This window comes from Lathamus discolor, chromosome 1 (assembly GCF_037157495.1).
Source record: "Lathamus discolor isolate bLatDis1 chromosome 1, bLatDis1.hap1, whole genome shotgun sequence".
Lineage (NCBI taxonomy): Eukaryota > Metazoa > Chordata > Aves > Psittaciformes > Psittacidae > Lathamus > Lathamus discolor.
In genome coordinates, this window is record NC_088884.1 from 99,776,811 (window position 1) to 99,798,267 (window position 21,457).

A 21,457-nucleotide genomic window follows, 5' to 3' on the forward strand; every position below is an offset into this window, starting at 1 on the left:
GGTGGTGTAGTTCTCACTCTTTGTCCTTTATGTCTTTTCTCCAGTAGCTTGTTTGAAGGGCTACATGAAAATGAAATTGAAATACTCTTGTGCCTCAAGAAAATGTGATGTCCTTTACACACTGGGATGTAGCTTTGAAAACAAGAGTTTCTCACTACGTATTAGGAAAAGATTCAGACACGTCTTAATGTCTTCTAGGACCAACCTTGCTGATTTTATTCCTTCCCTTGGTTTCATGTAGCTGGGACTGGCCAAAAGGAGATCTCATTCACCTGTGTTTGGTTTTGGTTTTTTTTTTGTTTATTCTGTTGGGGCTTTTTGTCCTTCAAAGGACTTGCTGGCAACCATGTCTGAGTATTCTAAAGAAGCCTTAAACAGGGTGCTTTGGGGCACGGTGTGAGTCTGCATTGTAACGCACAGTGGCTTGGCTACTGCATTGATTTGCCTTGGTCTCCAACTTTGCTGTAAAGCATAAAAACAAATGGATAAAACAGTGGTGTCTCCCCACTGTGTCCAGGCTCTAATTTCACATTTCTGATTGTGTGTGCAGTACAGTTCTTCTAGGGGGCAATGGCAGTACATCTGGTTTCTTCTGTTGTGCCTGTTATCTGGACTTTTGGTGTATACGGAAGCTTATAGCATAGAATGCTGTATTGCTGATAGAGTGGAGGAGCCAAAATGCAGTTAAGTTGGGCAATCAAGATGCTGTTGGTAGTGCCAGGGCAGTTGTATGCAAACCTTGGTTTCTTGTTTTGAGTTACCATTGGCAAGAATTATGCCAGGAGACAGAGAATGAAATGGAAAATGAGGCATTTTAGTTGTGCTTTTCTCTTGGACCAGTTTCTTTCTCTCTGCAGTAACAAGAAGGCTGGTAAAACAAGAACATGCCAGATTGTGAAATATATTTCTTCTGTGGATATACCTTTCATAGAAACTGTGTTTATGTGGTAGAACTATAGTGCTTGGTCATTCTTTCTATTCCCATCAATAGTTTCCAAAATAATAATGTAGCTTTTTCTGTAAGAAGTGCTATTGTAGAATATTATAAGTGCAGAGGTCCCCTAACAGAGGGAAGCATATGATATGCACATTGTCTGTTCTCTAAATACAGACTGCTGTCACTGATCAACCCGAAGTAGCAGATATCAGAAACAAGATGCTGTGGAGCACTTAAAGATATGTTTCTTTTTTTTTTTTTTTTTTTTTTTTTTTTCCCATGTCTACATTGGCTTCTTTCAGAAGCGTTTTGTGTGTATGTTTGGGATTTTTTTCCCTCTCTTGGTCCCTTCCCTCCTTTTTACTTTACTAGATTCATCCTTTCTCATTTTGTAAACAGTGATTTAAGTCTGTGTGTTCTCTTTTTTAAAAGACAGCTCAGATACAGAAGAAATAAACTTTAAAATACAAATTCACTAATCCTCTAGTCCACTGCTCTAACAGTATGTAAATACATTGTGTTAAATGTAGGTAACTGGTGTGTAATTTCTTAGAATTCTTATTGATCTTTTACTCAGCTCACCGCAGGTTGAAACAGTGCAGAAAAGGTAACAATCTTTAAAGTATAATTTCTTCTTAGTAATTTTTCTCCCCTTTTTTCTCTCCAATTTTCAGGCATGGAAGAGGAGATGGTTTGTACTTCGCAGTGGCCGTTTAACAGGTGATCCAGATGTATTGGAATACTACAAAAATGACCATGCCAAGAAGCCTATCCGTATTATTGACTTAAATCTGTGTCAACAAGTGGATGCTGGATTAACGTTCAACAAAAAAGAGTTTGAAAACAGTTATATTTTTGATATCAACACCATAGACAGAGTTTTCTATTTGGTAGCAGACAGCGAGGAGGAGATGAATAAGTGGGTTCGATGCATCTGTGATATCTGTGGGTTCAACCCTACAGATGAGGGTAAGTTCTATTGTTGGAGTTTGGTTTATTTTTCTGAGAAAGTGTGAAGTGTGTATGGGAAGAATGTTTAAATGATCACATGATTACCTTTAGTGGGTATGTGTTTTTAAACTTGTATGCATTGGCTACGAAACCTCCTTGTGACTCTGAAAAAAGTAAGCATAACAGAGGGAGGTACTAAAAATTTGTTACAGATTAAGTGCCTTGAGAGTTTCCTCAGTATAGGAAAAATCTTTAGGTAAAATCATACAAAACAGAAGATCATCATAATCATCAAAGGATTTCCATTTGGTATAAAAAGTATGGTTATGCAAGCAGGAATGAGTGCAAAATGTCAGGTTTCTAATATTACCGTTTCTCTGTCTGCTGTGCAACTGGGAGAAAAAAAATTCTGCCTCCCACCGTCTGAAACAAACAAAAAACCCCAAAAAACTTTTAGCTTTGCACTACCCAGCTTCTAATCCTACCAAAATAGACACTGTGTGAAAGCAGCTTGTATAAAACAGGATGTGTGTTTAATTCCTACAAATACCTTGTGGCCATTGCTTGTCCTGAATACATCTTTAGTTATTTACTTATTCCTGCATTCTTTGTGAAGATTAGTGGGTTGCATGACTTGCTGTAGCTCTGTGCACAGTCCCAAGAAAAGAGTAAATAGGAGTGGTAAGAGGGTTATAAATGAAGCATGCCTGAGTGAAGGGGCTAAAATTAAATATCTGGTTTTTGTAGGTTTGTGGGCTGAGGGAGGTGGGGAAGAAGAAAAGGGCTTGTGTCTCTTCTACTCCAGCCAGATCTTCAAAAGTATCTGGAAAATACTGTTGCTTTCTGAAGAGGGTCCCTTTTCTTTCTCTTTATTGCAGTTTTGAGACAAAAGATTGTCGTAAAACTCTATTAATTATGGTTCTGATAGTAAATTCAGTGAAAGGTACTTGTTTTGACAGTTCCAATGTGTTTTCATGACATACTGAACATAACCGGGAAAGCCCACAGCACGTTTCTGTGAGCAGTTGCCATGCGATTAGTATTCAATCTGCTAAGCATCTGTTAGGTATGGGAGAGTGGTTGTTCTTTTGTGGGTAAAGTGCACCACTGGTGCAGCCATGGGCAGGAGGTACTCAGAAATCATTGGTTCTGGGGACAGAGTAGGACCCTGGCAAATAAGGAGGAAATGTGTGTACCTCATAGCTCTTGTGTGTATGTGAGAGCGTAAAGGAGCATGTGTCCATTGCGTGTAATGGAGAGGTAGGGTCCCCTCAAGGCTTATGAGGCCTTCCCTTGCTGAAAGTACTACTAAACCTTAATTTTCTGTTAATGTTATATGTGTTGAACTGAAGGTGAAACATATGGATATCAAGAGAACTAACTATGCCCTCACTGGCTGTTTGGACCAAAACCGGTTTTCGCTTCTGTCAATTTTGTCAGTAACTTATCCCCATTATACTCTGATTGCATGTTTCACTGTTGGCTTTTTAGCTTTGTCTGAATTATCCCAGTGTCGTTACTTAACTGGGAGCTGACAGTATTGTCTGTTTTATGGGTTTAGTTATGTCATGCAATGTGTTGAGGAGGAATTTAAAAAGGAAAATGGAAAAATCAGTTGCTGGGTGTCTGTTTATTCCCAAGTTCTTATTTTTAAAAGATAATGGAAGAGCAAGTCATAAACATACTTCATAAAAATCTGTGTTAACCTGCTGTTTATTTTGAGAAGTTAAAGAATAGGTGAAGCTCACTGCAGAACTTCCCAATGGAAGCTGTAAAATGCTTATTTCTGTAGCACCTTTCTTTTTAAAATGCATATGCAGAGGTGGGGGGGAGCTAAACATGAGCATGGGTTTTAGGTCTACCACCAAGTTTCATACTTCACTTTTAATAGTCATATTTTCCCTCTAAAGTCATAATATAATAGGTCATATAGAGGTTAAAATGTTCAGTGTTCAGTTTTGTGCCTTTTGAACTTAAGTGGTAGACATTCTGGGATGGAGAGACTAAACGGACATGGGAAGTGACTCTTCTTCTCTGCCTGGTGCTGTGGAGACCTCAGCTGAAATACTGTGGCCCGAGCTTTCATAAAGATGAGGATAAATGTTCAAAGAATGGTAGGAAATAGAGAAAATGGATTTTTAAGTGATCAATGAGAACAAAAGTTGAAGGAGTTGTGTTTTTTTTTTTTTCTCTCAGGAAGAAAATACTGAGGGAAGAGTTGACTTTCAAAGTATAAAAAGCTGCGATACGCAGGATATAGATCAGTTCTCTGAAGAGAGAAGTAACTTGTTTCAGCAAGTGATGTAAGAAAAACCTTCTAAGGATAGTTAAGCACAGGCTGTGAAAGCCGTTGCTTAGAACTCTGTAGACATCTGTGCTGAATGTTTTATACGTGATCCAGCTGCATGCTTCTGTAATTTAGTGAATTGCGTGCTTGGCAAAGCAGGGGAAGAAGGAAATAATCTTATTATATGCAAACATGTTACTTGCATGTATTCATTTGAATAAAGATAGCAATAACAAAGTAAACCAGAAGAAATAACAAAGTGTAAAGCAAAAGAAAGAAAAGGGAAGAACAAGATGTTGAAATCTACAATTACATTTACACGAATAATTGCATGTGCTAAAGAAAGCTTTTCTCTTCATAAAGACCATACTTTTAAAGAGCTACAGCTTGCTTCACACGCAAAGCTATCAAAGTTAGCAGTATTTCTGTTCAAGCAGCTGCTATCTGGTATGTGCCTCTCATGCCTTCTGCATTTTTAACAGGAAAATTATTTTCAGATAACCTTTTTTTTTTTTAAATTGTGTTCTGATAATACATGCATAGCAGGTTTATCATAGTTTGGGTGCAATATTGCTGACTAGCAGGATGAACATAAGTCTGACTCCTTGTGTTCTCTGTGATGCTGCTATGCTGTGTTGGAGATCCTGTATCAGATCAGGGTACCCCTGTGCTGCCTGTAACAAGTGTGTAACAGAAAACAGGCTTTGCCACTGAGAATTTAGTATCTGCAGTGAAAGGCATCAATATAGGAGCAGAGGCATGAGAAAAAGCGAAAGCAAATAAGGTGGTTTGACCATTGTGACAGATAAGTGGTCCTAGTGGACCACTGTTGGATTGTTGTTGAACTCTGGGATGTTTTGAGAAGAAATTTTCAGGCGGTCTTTGATAAATAGTGGACATGAGAGGCGCTTAGGGTGCCTTTCCTGCATAGTCTGCCTGTAAGACATAAATAATGTTTTCCTTTGACAGCTTTAACAAGCAGATGACAGAGGCTGGCACACTTACCAGATCAAAATCACCCTCTTAATAACACATGACAATTATTAGAGACCTTGGTCATGAAAGGGCTCAAAAGTGAGGAGAAATAGTATGAGCTTTTAGATAAAGGAAGGGAGGCTCTGGAGGGGTGTGAAGTGCAATGACAGGGTAAATAAGCTTAGAAAAAGTCTTTGCAATGAAGTTGTGCTGTAGAGATTATGTACTTAAATAAAAAAAATCTCAACTTGTCATTGTCTCTTGAATATAATTAACTAGAAGGTAAGTCAGCTCAAAGTTGACTTGCCAGGAGGATGTATGACTGTGACCTGGAGTGCGCAAGACTAGCATCACAGGACCAAGTTAAGCATTAGGAGAGGGACTCTGTGGATAAAGGCTGTTATCTTAGAAGTGAGGCAGTAGGTTTAGAGGGAATAGTGGCACAAAGGCATCTCTTATTGTGGAGGATGTTTTGGTTGGTTGCTGTGAGGAAATGAAGGTGGGAGATGATAGCTAATGAGCTGTATAGACAAGATTATTTTTTTGAGGGTGGAATTGCTCAGAGGAAGGTGAGGATAGGCTGTGAAAGGACGCTGTCAGAGCTGCAAGATTTCATCTGGCAAAACTGAAGAGGAATAAGAAAATTAGAACAAAAGGGACCAGAGAAAAACCTGAGGTTTGGCATAGCAGGTTTGGCAGAGGTGATAGCTGGTGGCTAAAGAGCTGAGTCAAGGGAGGGAAAGCTGGGGTAATTGTTGCCTGTTATTCAAAGGAGAAGAAGAAGACAGCAGAGAAGATTAAGATATCTTTTGACTTCAGACGATGTGGTTAAAAGATGGATGAGTGAGGTGGTGATGAATAGAGCACAAAATCTGCAACAGTAGGTCTTCCCTTACAAGTGTGTGAGGAAAAAATACATATATTAAAAAGATATAACTTACTGTCATGAGTGTTTAGGGTTATTAACTGAAGCTGCCAGCTGCATGTGACAAGGACTCATATAGGAGGTGATTCTCCTCTTCTCTGAGGAAAACTAAACTTACATACCTAGGCAATTAACTTGATTTTTCCCTGGTTCCTGCTGGACACCTTTTGTGGCGTTAACATCACCTGATAAGTTGCTAGGAGAAGAGGTTTGCAAGAGGGTGGGTTGGAAAGCAGTTCGGCAGATTGCTGGCTCTCAAGTCGTGAGGTGCTGTGAAGCAGTACGTGCAGCACTGAAAACTTCTCTGAAGTGCAGCCTTATGGTTCCAGACAGTGTGCTGCAGCCCCAGCTGGGTAAGCTCACTGTGTGGCTACAGCAGCCTGTTCAGTAAGGAGAGCTCTGGGCCTTTTTAAAGAAGGAACCCCCCTGAACATTTTAATGTGGTGTGCTGCACTGTTTTTCTTCATAAGCACCTACAGAAGTTTGTCTATGACAGGACTCCTTAATTATTTTTTCCTGCATTACCCAGCCTGTGTACCATCTGAAGACGGAGAGAACAGGCTACAGATGTTTCCTTTTTTTCCCCACATTTGAATGAACTGTCTTCAAAAGAAAATTGCAGGTGGAGAGGGGGATGAAATTCTGAGTGGAAATGCTTTTGGTAATTTCAAATTTAAAATGGGTAACAAAAAGTGTAGCTTAAAATTACATATGAACTGCAGATAGTAAGTATTAAGTTTTAGATGCGAGCTCTGGAAGCCAGAAACTTCAGCATGTGATGGGAACTTGAAATAGTCAGCCACATTTCTGGTTTGGATGTGGGAGGGAGGCTTGTCCTGAGCATAATATACAACAAGCAACTGCTGAATTCTTTGTTAGTGTTCTTTAAATAGGCTGTCTTGTATGTCTTCAAAAAAAAAAAAAGATACTTTTGAGAATATATTAAACTAAGAAACGAACTTGCAAAATGCACAGATGTTTATTAAAGTAATTAGAAGTATTTTCTGTGGGTATAGCAGAAAGGTTCAGAACTGAGGTCACTGCATGAATTTCAGATTGATTGTAAGCTTATCACTGGTGCTGAAAACCAAACCCAGACTAATGTGTCCATGCATCTTGAGTTAAGTGTGTGAATGAATCAAGTGCCTGTTTGTCTTTGCCTGTCAGTGTACACATTGTCATGCTCTGTGTGTGCACATGCAGACGTGGCCCTTTGATTCCAGGATCTTTTACTTGAGATCATGTAGAAGCTGACACTAGAGAAAACTCCAGCAGTTATTTCAGGATGTATCTCATTACATGAAGCAGCACAGATAATGCCTTAAAAGACTTGCATCTTTATAGAAAAAGTCGTTTTAAGGATTAAAGTGAAGAAGTTGTGGTGGTGTGGTTTTTTGGTTTTTTGTTTTTTTTTTTTTAATGGCTTCCACTGTTGTATCTGTAAATTTTTGTTCTAATACTTTGTTGGCCCTTGGTTGTTTTAATGAATAGTAAGAGCATGCTATTGCATATCAGTTGCCGATTCACAGTTAGAATGGGGAAAATCCCATTTCTATTTTAGTCTTTCTACCTACAATCTGCAAAGAAGGTGTGGAGTTTTGGGTGGGATTTTTTTGTTTGGTTGGTTGGTTTTTGGTTGTTTTTTTATTTTACTCGGATTCCCATTTTGACATTTGAAGAAATGCTTGCTCTAATGAGGTTTCTGTGTTTTGGTCACTGTGAGAATATTTAAAGTACTAACGTAATTAGAATATTAAGGAACTATTTATAATTAGAAATTATTATAATTAGAAAACAATTAGATTTTGCTCTCATAAGAAAACACAAAACCAACCCTTAATGCAAACTCCCACACTTAAATCTTCTGGATTTTTCATAAAGCATATATATAGGAGCATGTGGAATAAAGAAGCTTTTTATAGTTAAGGAGGAAGAGAGGGGAGCCTTTTATTGTTCTCGTTCAGAAAATATTCTTTTTGCTTCATTAATCCTATAATTGTTTTATTAGCGAGGCAAATACCAAAATGGCTATGAGGAAAAAGCGAAGGATGATACCTGTATCTGCTCTTAACAAACCAACTGAGAAAAGATAAAACTCTTGCCCTGTTTTGAGAAATCTGTTTGTTCTAGCTGTACTGAATGCGGGAATTATAAAAACAAAATAGGATTCTTGTTGTGCTCGTTTGCATGGTAAATATTCTGAATGTTTTTCCAGCTCCCAGTTATTTCAAAGCAGTCCGAGTGTCTGAGCTCTGGGAACAAACCAAATGACTTGTAACACTCTTTGGTGTGCAGATGACCCCTTCCCTAAAAATCTGCTAGTCCAAAGTGGAGCAAGTTGATGATTATGCTCTTTGAAATCATAATAATATGCTGGGAGAAACATTCCTTCATATCAGCTTCTGAAGTACGTGGCTAAAGAGAATATTTGAGAGGGTACAGATAAGCAAACAACATTCATTTGCTCAGTGATGAAAGTCATTAACAGTGCTGTTTTCTTCATAGTCAAATTTGAAATAGCTGGAATGTGTAAAGCAAATAAGAAGTAGCCTAGCAGTGAAATGCTTTGCTCTTTAAATCAGGCATTAGCCTACATTATTTAACATGTATAAGATGCCTGTTTCAGGATGAATTTCAGATCAGAACTTTGGTATTTTAATAGTTTAGTGCTTTATCCACTGCAAAAAAATGTCTACATACAAAAATACCCCACAGCAGATATGTAGGAGGACTTGGGGATTTTGTCAAGTGGTATCTGTGTCAAAATAAATGAGGCTGCTCATCACAAGAGAAGTATCCCTAATGATCCATTAACATTCACGGGCCCTGAATCCTTGCTCGGAGAACAGATCGTGAACTTTCTGGACACTGGGACAGTGTCACCTTCAATACTCGGTAACAATCAAGGGTAAATGGTTAGGATAGGAATAGAATGAGTTGGTTTTGTGTCTTTGTAAATAATCAGTGAGTGTCCCAGGCTTGCTTTTTTTTTTTTTTTTTTGCACATTTTATGCAATCGTTAGTTTCCCTTTTCAGAAAGGAATTGGTAGAGCTAGGAAAGGTGAAGAGAAACCAGATCTGCAATGAAATGGCTCTGTACCAAGAAAAATTGAGCAGAACCAACTCAGTAAAGCAGTGACAAAATTATGTAAAGTTGGGAATGGGGATTATGAATAGGAGGCAGATGTTCTCTGTTCCTCTGAAGATCGGAGCTGAAGGGTATCAAGTGAAACTCTCAGGTACCAAGTTTACAATAAAGGAAGGGTTTTTTTCATGCCACACATAATAAGGTGTGGAGTTCACTGCCACAGGATGGTAGAGGTCAAAAATATAAATGTGCTCAAAAGAGGTAGGATGAATTTAGAGAGGTTGGACAGCATAGACTATGGATGCAGCCCCTGCCCTGAGGAGCCCCAGAAGCAGAAGGCAGTGTGGCATGCTTGCCTTGCTGCTTCTGCTCAACCTGTCCGCAACAGGCTACAGTCGGAGATGGCATTGTGGGCTTCAGAGGCTACAGATCTGAGCCAGTATAATTAGCCTAATGGTCTTTGCCACCTTGCCTCCTTTCAGCAGTTACAGGTTATATCCAGTGTTTAATGTCTTTCACACATTCACACACTTTTTTCTTACTTCCCCAAGAAAGTAACTCTTTCTTTCTCCAAACATGGTGGGTACATCAGTTCTTTTTCAAGCATCTTGATTTTATTTTTCCCTGGAAAGTTACCTTTGGGTCTTCTTACTCTTCCTGGGAATGCTAGTGTGTGATCTGTTTAAATGCATCAGCCTCATGTAGGCATGCATCTTACTATGTACCTGTCGAGTTCTCCTGACTACGTGTGGTCTAATTGACACACCCATCTTCCCTGGAAGCTGCAGGGACATCCTCTTTGATTTCTTTTTTTCCCCTTGTGCGAACTTGGCACCGAGCAGATCTAGTGATGTGAAGACAAGGAACAGGTGTAGGGATTGTGGTACACCAGAGCTCTTGAGGATCTTGTAAGTGTGGCCAAAGAATGATAGGTTTCCTTCTGAATATACTATCTGCTCCACTTTTGCTCATGAATAACTTTACTTGCTTTTCTCAGTTCTGGAGGGGACAGGACAGAAAGCTGCTTGCCCTTTCTCCCACTACCTCTTTTCCAGGAGCAAGAAATCCATGCCTAGTAGGTCCATTCAGCCACCTCTCTGTTCCAGTTTTTAAGCCCCATTGTTAGGGGCATGAAGAAATATCTGTAGGTGCCTCAAATGGTCTCCTCCAAGCCCTTTAAATTCCTAAATGATAGAAAATTGTCCATATTTTAATATTTTTAGCATGTAATGAAGAAACCATTTTATTTTTGTATGTGGGTGCAGTCTGGTTTTGCCTTTGTTCTTCTAAGTAGTTTGATGGATAGGTCAGGCACAAGCTTTTAAAAACTTTTTTAGGTTATCCTACCTTTTCAGGTAGGTTGAGTTGAGGAATTTTCATACACCTAGACTTCTTCCACCCACATGGGTGTGGTGGGATTTAATTTCTGAGCCTGTGTAAGTACCATGGGAGTTCAAAGCAAGTACTGCTGTGCCTATTTCCACGTTTAAATCACTTGTACCTAGCGTACACAGAACTGGAAGCAGGAGGGCTGTGTTCTGGTCTGCTCATCTGGTTCTTCCAAGGATAGTCCTGGGAAGGAGAAGCTGGATGAAGTTAATTGGTTAGGGCATAGCTAGCCTGTAAGTCTAACAGGAGCAGCTTGCATTGGATAATAATATGTTCATTTAAACAATGCTAATAAGAAGTGTCCATTCTTGGGATGTGCGAATTGGAATGTACAGTGAGTTGCAAGTACAAGGGAGCCTTGATAATTGAGGAACAATTTGCTTAATGATGTTGGTCTTAGTCAATGCATCATTACAACAATGAAAAAGTTAAATGATCATTTAATGTTTGTCAGTCAATATTTTCCAGTCTCCCAGGTAATTTAATAGTCAGGATACATATATTTGTAAGGAAAAAATGAAGTACTGTAGAATACAGATAAGTAGGAATTGGGTAAGAATTTTAAAGACTATTTAAAAAACAAAACACCTTCTCTCTCCTTCCCCTCTCTCCCCCCTATCCCACAGACCAAACCAAACAACCACAACTACTTCATTTGTTGCACTAAAGTAAAAATCTGGGGTACTTAGTGGAACATGGTACCTCTATTGTATCTCTGCATTATTTTTATAGTTGTGAGGGCTCTTCCATTGCAAAAGCAGCTTTTTTCCCTGTTGTTTTTTAGATCTTGAGAGAGGCCAGTTCTTAACTGGTGACTAATCTGAAATGCTGAAGTGACCTTGGTCAAAAAGGGATGAATACGTGCAAGTGCTGACTCAGGTTACCATATTCAAGTAATAACCTATGGGCCTTTGTCTGCCCTTGATTAAAACAGATTTGTGTTCTTAGCTGTCTCACTGCAGCTGTCAGCATCTTTCTTCTTTCTGTGTCTGGAAAACAGTCATTATATAAGGCATAACCTCTATTTCCAAGGTATACTTAAGAAATTGATTACAGTTTGAAAAAATATAAAGGTATTATAATATATATGATATATATAAGTATAAATACTCTGAAAAATATTAATATCCAAATGTTCTTATAGCCACTGATTTTACAGTTTTGAATTAAACCCCTGACTTTTCTCATCCTCTGTTAATAACTTTTTATGTAGCAATGTAAGACTCCATTCTTCACTCTAAAAAGAATGCTTTGCTTACATGTTTGCAGATGCTGTGAAGCCACCAGTCAGTTCTTTACAACCATCGGCTGAGTTACCCTTGCCCATCAACACTTCACCACCTTCCATGCAAGCAGAATCTTCCCTACCTCCTCCCTATCAGCTTATTAACATCCCTCCATTGGAGTCCTCCTCTGGTCAAGAAGATCCTCAAGACTACCTACTGCTAATAAACTGTCAAAGTAAAAAACCTGAACCTATGAGGTAAGTGACTTTTTTTTTTTTTTCCTGAAAACACTTATTTGTATTACAGGCCAAGAATATCTGGTTAAAAGCACTTTTTTTGTTGCTGAGTCATTGAGCGTTTGGGTGCATATTTCTGGGGGGAGTGTTTGGGGGCGAAGCTGCCTGTAGCTCCTTGCTTTGTTTCTTTCTATGCTTGAACTCTTTGCAGCAATAGTAAGTTGTTTGATCAGTGCTAGACCCATGCTGCATTATTGAAAAGTGCAGACAGAAGTTGCCAATATGAAATGTCAGATAAATGCAGTGATTCCAAGAATTTCATTGTAGTGGTACGTGGCACAGAACAGATAAGTGCCCTTTCTTTAACACAATCTGGTGTTTTTAGTCCAGCCAAGGACTAGAAGAAGCTGGAGAAATTTAGCCTTTCTCCCTTCTGTGATTTAGTGCTCCAGTTTTGCCAGTTAAAGCTTTCATGGAAGGGATTCAGTTAAAACATGCTGGTATTTATCATCACCTGCCAGATTACCACATCTGAAAATAGCAGTCCTCAAATGGTATTTGTTGACTATTACTGACATGGTCCAGATGCTCACGCATGAGTTAAAAGACAATTATTTTATGACATTTTAGAATGTATGAGACTTAAACCACTCAATTTCTGTTTCCTGAATTTTAACTTATTCCAAACAACAGAGATTTAGAAACAAGCTTCAATAAACCTTATTTCTTACTGAATGAAGAGTAACCATACAGTCAGTTCTTCAGAGAAGTGTGCAATAGGAAATTTTAAGGAAAGAATTGAGAACTTCCACTGAATTAAAAGTATATTTATTCCTCCAGCTAATGCTTCTAAACTAAATAGACATACAGCATTTTCTGCATCAGAGGGTATTACTTCTATGGTAGCTACCTGGGAAATATCGATATGGTTTTTCAGAATAGTGTCTATCCCTGAAGCAGGCTGTCCAGGGACTTGGTGGAATCTTCATCCTCTGAGATTTACCAAAAAAAACCCAGCACACAAAACAACCACAAATGAGCTTGGCTGTACAAGCTCCTGAGGAGCCTCACCTGACTCTGAAGTTGGCTTTGCTTAGATGTATTGGAAGAGCTGGACCAGATAATGTCCAGAGGTCTTTCTTCCAACCTTAAATTTTCTGTGGGAGAACCTTATACATCTGTCTGGCAAGCTTCTTTCCTGCAGTAATTTAAAATAAAATCTGCTGGAATATTTCCAGGAAATTAAACATAAAATGTCATATTGTTTTTGCAGTTGCAGACAAGTACATGGGACACTGAGGAAAGCTTCCTTTGAAAGAGTTTGCATGAGTACTTCACGTACTGCCTCAGGGCCATACCTTTTAGTGGTGGTGCCTTCCTCATCAACACCTTGATGCTTTTCCAGTTTTACTTGTGCCATGTGCTCTTCGTTCTCTTGGCGTTTTTATCTTGCTCTGTTGTGCCTAAGGAGTTTCCTGCTCTGTTTACTGATGATTGCATGGTAGAAAAGTATCCACCCTTTAAAATCTTTCTTATAAAATGGAGAAATGAGCCTCCAGTTTCCGCAGAGTATGAAATGTGCAGGTTATAGGCAGGACAGCATGCCCCAAAGTGTCCTGCAAGAGAAGGAGAAACCCAGTAGCTGCTTTTTCAGTGTTAAAAGTTCAAGTGATTAGTGATGTTTAGAAGCTGATGGTGCCTGAAAGGTATGTTCACTGTTCCTGCCAGTAGTATTGTTTCCTGAATGGCTTGGCAGAGAAATCTTGACTTTCCATTTTGGCACCCTTGCTCATGAGAAATGTGTCCGCCTGTTTGCTTCTGCAAGGGGTGGGCACAGAATGGATTTGTAACACCAGCACATGAAGCATGTTTTTTGCAATGATTAAGGCTGGGATGTGTAACTGATCTTCTCACATGAGTTTGACAGTTGTGTGACATATGGGTTAAGTAGGAGGAGTAAATAAGGGTTAAGTGGAAGGGGTCCCCTTTCATGGTCTCCTTACACAAAACATGGCAAAATATAGCGTCCGGGTAGCCTGCAAGGTTTCTTGAGGAAGACACTGGTGACACAGGAGAGAAGGTATTTTGGTGTTGGGGAAGGCATAAGGTCCAGGAGACATAAAATGCCAAGGGAACTGAGAAAAAACTGAACAAAGCCTTTGGGAGTGTAGAGGTTGTTTAAATAAATGATGTTTTTTATAGGAATATTTGAAAACAGTGCAACATTGGCATTGTGATTACTGGGAAATTGTGTGGGCTTAATGTATTATATTTAACTAAATTCACTAAATAGCTATGTCCCTTTATTAAGAAGGCTGTAATAATGAAAATTCAGAATAATAGTTACGCTGGAGTTTCAGTTCCACCTAAAAGGACTACTTATGTTTCATGGTACAGTAGGTGTTCTGCTGGATCTGGGACAGAGTATAGGGGATATAGACCTTTTCCTAAGGAATTAGAGCTTTGTGTATCTGTGTAGCGATGTTACTAAGATGATCAGTTAGAGGGCACACTATGTACTACCCCAGTCCACATCCTTACAAGTGAATTAAAAATTAAATGGTTGCATCACTTTCCTGTTAATTTTCAGACTTGGTACAATTTATCTGTATTTCTTACAACCTCTTTTCCTTAGTGTAAAGTGCAAAGCTTAATAAATGTAATGAAATAGGCAAGTATTGTTACTCAAGTAGTAACAATACCTGAAATAAACGATAGTTTATTTCAATGACTTTTCCCTTTAGACTTCAAAGTTGCCAAGAGGAAACTCTTCTGTTCTAATTTTGCATGTTGCTTCATAAGTAATCTGGGATTTTTATTTCAAGGCTTTGTGGTTCTTTGCCGGGTGAGGCAGGGAACTGTGGAATGTAAGGGAAGTATCCAAACTGCCTCTCTAGAAATCTTTAAGAATTGTGGTGTTTCAGAACTAAGACATAATTTGAAATGCTTCATTAATGGTGTCATGGAACACAGCATGTGCTGTTGTGAGAGTATCTTGGACACAGCACTTTACAGCTGTAATAATCGTGCTGTATTTTGTCTAAAATAGTTTTGTGCTCTGATCACTGTTGACTTGAGAAAAAGTATTGTTGGACTGCAGCGTTTAGTGAGATTTGAAGGTTTGTATTTGAATTCTAAATAAAAAAATGCAGCCAAAGACTATTTCCAAACCCCTTAATGTTCTGGCTTATTTGAGAGGTGTATTGAAATACTAAATGCTGTCTTCCTCATCTTTCCTGTGTTTATGAACCAGCCAAGGGTCACCCTTTCTCTCAGAAGAAGGGCAGGAATACCTACTATTAGAAGATTTTGAAAGTAAAAAGATTCCACTGCAGTGAGTGAACAGTAGCCGTTCTTGGAATGCGTGTGAGAAATTAATCACAGAGCCATTAACTTGCCTGAAAATATTGTTTGTTTGAGATGCATCTTGCATGGTGTTCTGTGAGTTTTAACAGAAAAACTGTGTAACTTCGACATCCATGGAAATAGAGCTGGCTTCTTATTTATTTATCTATCTAGTCACATTTTTACTATGTTACTTGTTGCTGCCCCAGGTTGTTGGCTCGCACGAGCAGTTCTGCTGCCACTTTCTTCACAGTATTCTGTTTAATTGGTCATATCGATTCCTGCAAATGGGATGAGTGGTTAAGCCAGACTGAACTACAGCATAATCAAAAATGGGATGATTACTTCTTGGGCTAAAACACTTTAAAAACTTTCTTCCCTGAGTCCTTGTCAGTGAGTAGATTTTGGTATGTGGAGACGGGCTTCTTATTGGGCTCCCTCTGCCTCAATATCCCACCTCTTCTCAGTCCTTGTAGCTCAGCAGGCTCTACAGTCATCTCAATGTGTGTAAAGAGGTATCCAGTCCTAGCACTGAGTAAGGAATAGTTGGGTCACTTAGCAGAATTTGCAGTCGTATGATGCCAGCATGAGATAACGCTGAATTCATGTCACAGTCATCCTCTGCTTATAAATAGTGAGGTGTTCAGTGAGTTATATCCAACTTTGCCATTATTTTAAACTGAGGTGTAAAAAACAATCCTTAATAACCAATTGTTAATGGAATATTGAAAACAGTTGATTTTTTTGTGTTGAGCTCTTCTGAAGTATGTGTGGAAAATTAAGTTAGCTGAAGCTTTGTGCAGAAGTCACCAAGCATCTTGTATCTGAAATCCTTCTTTTAAAAAATATCAGGAGTCAAGTCAGTCCCTGAACTCTAGTCCCAACCTTGAGGTAGCAGGAATCAGCTACGCGTTGTACGTCTTCAAAATTGTGCATGGTGTTCCCATCACCATCAGCGGTTAATACTGACTTTTGAAAACCAGTTAAACTTCAGATGCTGAATTCCCTGTCTTTATTTGGCATACATAGCTTTCTTGGTCTGTGTTTCAGACTGCCTTCAAATTTTTGGCCTTTCAAACTCAGGTTGGTTACAGCCCATTCATATTTTGATAACTGTTTCAACAGACCAAGAAGTTGATTCCAAAAGATTAATTTTAAAATAATGAATTACATCAGAAATGCTGTCTTATAATGAGAAATTTAAGTTGTTGCCAAATAACAGGCCTGGCTGCCTTGTGTGTCATGGTTTTTGAAAGTCTTCTGCTTTTGCAAGTGCTTGTGGCCAAGAGAGAAGCAGCAGCATTTGCTTAGACCCAGGAAAACTCCTAAATTTAAAAATGTCAGCATTTGTTGCTTACATATCATGGGTAATCCCTGAGTACTGGCATTGTACATGTGCTGTTGTTGCATTTTGAACTTTGGTTATAGCCTCTGCATGTTTTTGTAAGATAATTATAGTGTTTATATTTTATTTCTGTAGTTTTGAAAGTTTTCTCATTTCCAAGTATATCCTAGTCAACTGGAACTAACAATTTTGATCCTACAATTGACTGACAGTGTCCAGCTTCTCTAGACTGCCCAGTTTATTTTTATAGTATATAAAATGCAGATCACAATCCTTGCCACACTTGCTCATATAAAACACACGTGACTTTTGATGAGACTTTGGTCTGAATGAATACCACAGAACCAGAAGAGTACATCTAAAAAGCGAGGAACTACTGAATGAACCCTTCAAGTAAAGAGCAAAGGCTACAGCAGGGGCTAAGCTCGGTGTGTTACTAGTCACATGGTATGTTCACAATTTATTATGTGCTCTGTAATCTCATGTAGTCCCTCCTGTACTATGTGTTCTATTTTTGCAAGTGTGCTAAGCTTCCAGTGGCTCAATAGTGAGGCAAAAGAAGTAAACTGTTAGCAAACAAGATATATTTCATGGTCAGCATCATAAGGAATGTAGGAACTCTCACTTCCTCAGTTGTGCCAAGGATAAATACTTAATGAGAACAATCCATTCTTTTTTGGGGTCTGGTAAACTAAATGCAGATCCATATTCAGAGTCACCTAGAAACCAATTCCAACCAGTGAGAGACAGAACTCAAATCAATGTAGAAAATAATAACCACAGCAAAATTGTTGTACTTTTTCTAGTGAAAGTAAACCAAACCACACACACACAAAGCAAAGAAATAAAACCAAACAGCAACAAAATGCAAAAAAAAAAAAAAAAAAACAACAACAAAACACAACTGAAAAAACCCTAATAACAAGCCAGTAAAAAAAGATGATATAATTAAAGCTGGAGAAGAACTGTCATAAGCCATTTGGACTGATAGAGATTGTATATCTGCTATTGAATAGAACAAAAACCAGTTGGTTAGGTGAATGACATTTTTCTTTATTGCAGATGTCCAGTCTAAGCTAATCACATGGGCTCCCTTGATAGCTGTCAGAGAGGCACTTTGGGAGTGATTCGTCAGGTTTAGATGGATATCTAGGAAGAACAGATTGTGTTTCACACGGTCTCCATTTTTCCAGTAACTGCCAAGGAAACCTAAATGAATAGCTAAACTGGATTCCTTTCTCCTCAGGTTACCAGAACCCATGGAGACAAATCCAGCTGTCCCCTGAGAAGTAAAGTTTTGTGTGATCTTGTTGCCAAATTGAAATTTGAATAATAAATTCTGGTTGTGATCACTTTGAGGTAGAGAGCCTCTTAAGAGGAAAAAGTACTTCTTGTGGCAGTCATGCTGTTGAATTTTACGTGTCTTATTCCTCAGAAGTTCTGTGAACTGCATGGTCCATTTGCTTAATAGAGCCTGTTAAGAGCTGTATAGCAGCTATTCATTGATGCACACGCATGCTAAAATATTTACACGTGTGTCTGAATTAACACATTGGTATTGTGCTGTGGTAATGAAAACAGGAAGTATGGTATGATTGATCAACAAGTGTATGGACTGCATTAACCACTGTGTTAGTATTTTGCCACTGTCTTGACTTTCATTTAAGCAAGGAGTCAGACTGGTAACAGAATTTCTTGAATTTCCCTGCCTGGAGCAAGGTAACTGGGGAAGTTAGGGAGGGGGGGAAAGTGCAACGTGTTTACTTTCCATGGAAGTTTACTGGTACTAGTTAGTGCCAGTATTGCAGTGCTATTCTCATAAAAGAGAATTTCCAGAGAAATCAAAGTATTAACTGCTGTGCAGTTTCATCTAACAACACTGCCTTAATTTACATTTAAGGAAAAAAACACTCTTTTGCCCATAGATCCTGTGAATTACACACACCCCAAAGAACATGCTATCGTTCTCCTATTTCTGTTCTTATCTCTTACTTTTCTCTCCTTTAAGTATTTCAACCCTGGATTTTTTATGGCCAGTAGGTAACTTCAAGTATGAACGTAAGGGTGTTGCAGCGGTATTTTTTTCCTCTAACATTTTTGCATACTGATTAGAACTAGCAAGTTCTGTAAACCCAAGGTTTGTGTATTATTTTTGCCTTTAGCAGTGCCATTAAAGTACTGCTAGTTTGCAACATGGGTTAAAAAAAATACAGAATCCCCCAGCCTCAAACAAACTCTGCTGCAAATTGGCATTGTGGAAGTCACTTGCTTTATGAAACATAAACTTGTTGTTTAACTGCTTCTAAAGCTCCACGATTGTGTTATGTGTTTCATGTGCATGGATTTATGTGTATATAGTTACTTAGGTTCCTTAAAAAAAAGAACTGGAAGAGACTGATAGACTTAATTGTTTACATTTTCAATGTTATTTTATTATTTGTAATGTTTGTTTTTCTTTGTATGTTCATCAACATTTTAATCTTACAATCTTATTTATGTGTAGATCTCATGCTGACTCGGCAAAATCCAGCTCTTCTGAAACAGACTGCAATGATAACGTGCCCTCCCACAAAAATCCCGCTCCATCAGCGAGCAAGCATGCTGTGAATGGCTTTTTTCAGCAGCAAGGTGTCTACGACTCTCCTCCTTCTCGTACTGGACTGACACTGGCAGACTGCAGCCTTTATAACCTGCCTAGGAGTTATTCACAGGATGTTTTACCGAAGGCAGCGTCTCCATCTGGGACTGATGCAGAAGGAGAGCAACATGTTTTCAATACCCCATCAGCAACATCTTCATTAGATGCACAGTTGAGACACATCTCCATTAGCTATGACATTCCCCCCACACCTGGAGGTACTTACCAGATTCCACGAACTTTTCCAGAGGGAACATTGTCTCAGACTTCAAAACTGGAGACTATTCCAGATATTCCTCCACCTCGGCCACCAAAACCTCACCACGCTGCAGATCGATCTCCTGTGGAAACATGTAGCATCAGTCGCACTGCTTCAGACACTGACAGTAGTTATTGCATCCCTACAGCAGGAATGCCGCCCTCACGCAGTAATACCATTTCAACTGTAGATTTGAATATCTTCCGCAAAGGTTAGTATTCTATATTTTATCCTGCTCTTCCAGAATTTTGTGTTAAATAATGTGATCTTGTGATGAATGATGTGATAAGAATTATATGAATGGGCTGAATGGTATGGGAGGCATTTCTAGCCTTTAAAAACAAGTGTGTAGCCCTTTGCAAAACAGTCTGTGGTTGCGGTGCTTTAAGTATGTGAGAAGAAAAGACTATTAAAATAAACCATCAAAACAGCAAAGCATAGAATGTTGATAAGGGATGTGTATTGTATTGTGGCATTCAGTCTTAGCTACGAATGTTTGAAGACCTAGCAATACTTAAGGTGTTACTTGTCTTTAGAAAACAGCAATGAAGAACACATAATCTTACTTTTTTTATTTTTTTTTTCTAACAAACTCATAGAGCTAAATTCAATATTTCTGTTCCAAGTCTTTCAGAATAACCAGAGTAATGTTGGCAGGTAGTGGTCCAAATGTGCAGAAGCTGAAAACGTTTCACGAAGGTTAATGGCACTTGGTGTATGCTCAGAGCTTTGAGATCAACCGTCATCTGGTGATCATTGCCACCAACCTTTATTTCCCTCCTTGTAACAGATGTGCATATGGCAGCTTTTAAGTAAAGTTATTCCTTATAGTCACCTAAATGCTTGTATTCCAGATGTGCTAATGCATTTTTTTAGTGTTCTTCCTTTAGCAGATGGGTGTATTTCAGGTCATAGCAAATTTGGTGGAGCTACTTTTACTTGGAGAGTTTGGCATTTCTTGTGGTTTTTCCTTTTTTCATTCCTGTTCTTAACTCTCTCAGGTGCAAATTCAAGAAATGCAGCATACAGGTTGGAAAGCAGATATTTATTGTTATATAGAGCGGTTATTATAGTATTGCTAACTGCTCTTGGGCTAGGAGTTTAAATTTTTTCAGGTCCCTGAGGCAGGTGGGCATTACAGTGTTATTTCTCAAGTGACATTTTAAACTGGTTAGAGTTGATGCTAAATGTTAGAGGGGATTTTAAAGGAGAATTGTCTGAGTTGTGCTAAGTACGGGATGGGAGGATGAAATGTGGAAGGGGATGGGGACAGGGCTTTTAGAGGAGGCGATACACATAATGGATATGATCATACAGGCACTCAGTAATATCCTGTTTGCCAGTCATTATGTAGGCTAAGCATAATAATATTGGCGGTTGTTAGTGTTTTAAAATGACAGAGTAACACCCTGAAAGAGCCTTATTTGCTCTGTTTATCTTCTCTCACTTCGCTAAGTTTATAAGTGACTACTCCTACATTCTGGCTGATATTGTTGGCCTCAGGAAGAGTAGCCTTTCTGAAAATACTGTTTTGATTTGGCTCTTAATAGCAAAGTGTTTATTGTTTGGTTTGTTTTGTTGTTTTGTTTTGGTTTTTTCTCTGAGGTGGAAATGTCAAAAAAGACCCCAAATGTTTCTGTCTTTTCTTTTGGGAAAAGGCAGTGTTAAACCCCAGAGTTAGCCCACAGTCTGTTTTGGCACCAGGAGGAGGAAGGGCATGCCTGCTGCAGGGAAAGGCAGCCTGTCTCCTACATGGGTGAGCAGGACCTGGGAGACAGATGTCTCATAAACATCACTGTGCAGCAGAGAAACAGTCACAAAGCTGAGGACTTTCTTAATGGGGACTGCCAAGACCC

General features: G+C 38.9%; 1 protein-coding gene across 4 annotated transcripts in view; it reads left to right on the forward strand.

Annotated features, from left to right (window-relative positions):
• GAB1 (GRB2 associated binding protein 1) overlaps positions 1-21,457 on the forward strand; it is a 99,327-nt gene that overhangs the window by 55,893 nt on the left and 21,977 nt on the right. For all 4 annotated transcript variants that reach the window (XR_010614484.1, XM_065687900.1, XM_065687912.1 and 1 more), the window contains exons 2-4: positions 1,612-1,906; positions 11,822-12,035; positions 19,208-19,812. Coding sequence is in view for 3 of the 4 variants with exons in the window: in XM_065687900.1 (XP_065543972.1) it covers positions 1,612-1,906; positions 11,822-12,035; positions 19,208-19,812 (1,114 nt within the window). In the remaining variant the exon portion in view is untranslated. The remainder of the gene's footprint in view (positions 1-1,611; positions 1,907-11,821; positions 12,036-19,207; positions 19,813-21,457) is intronic.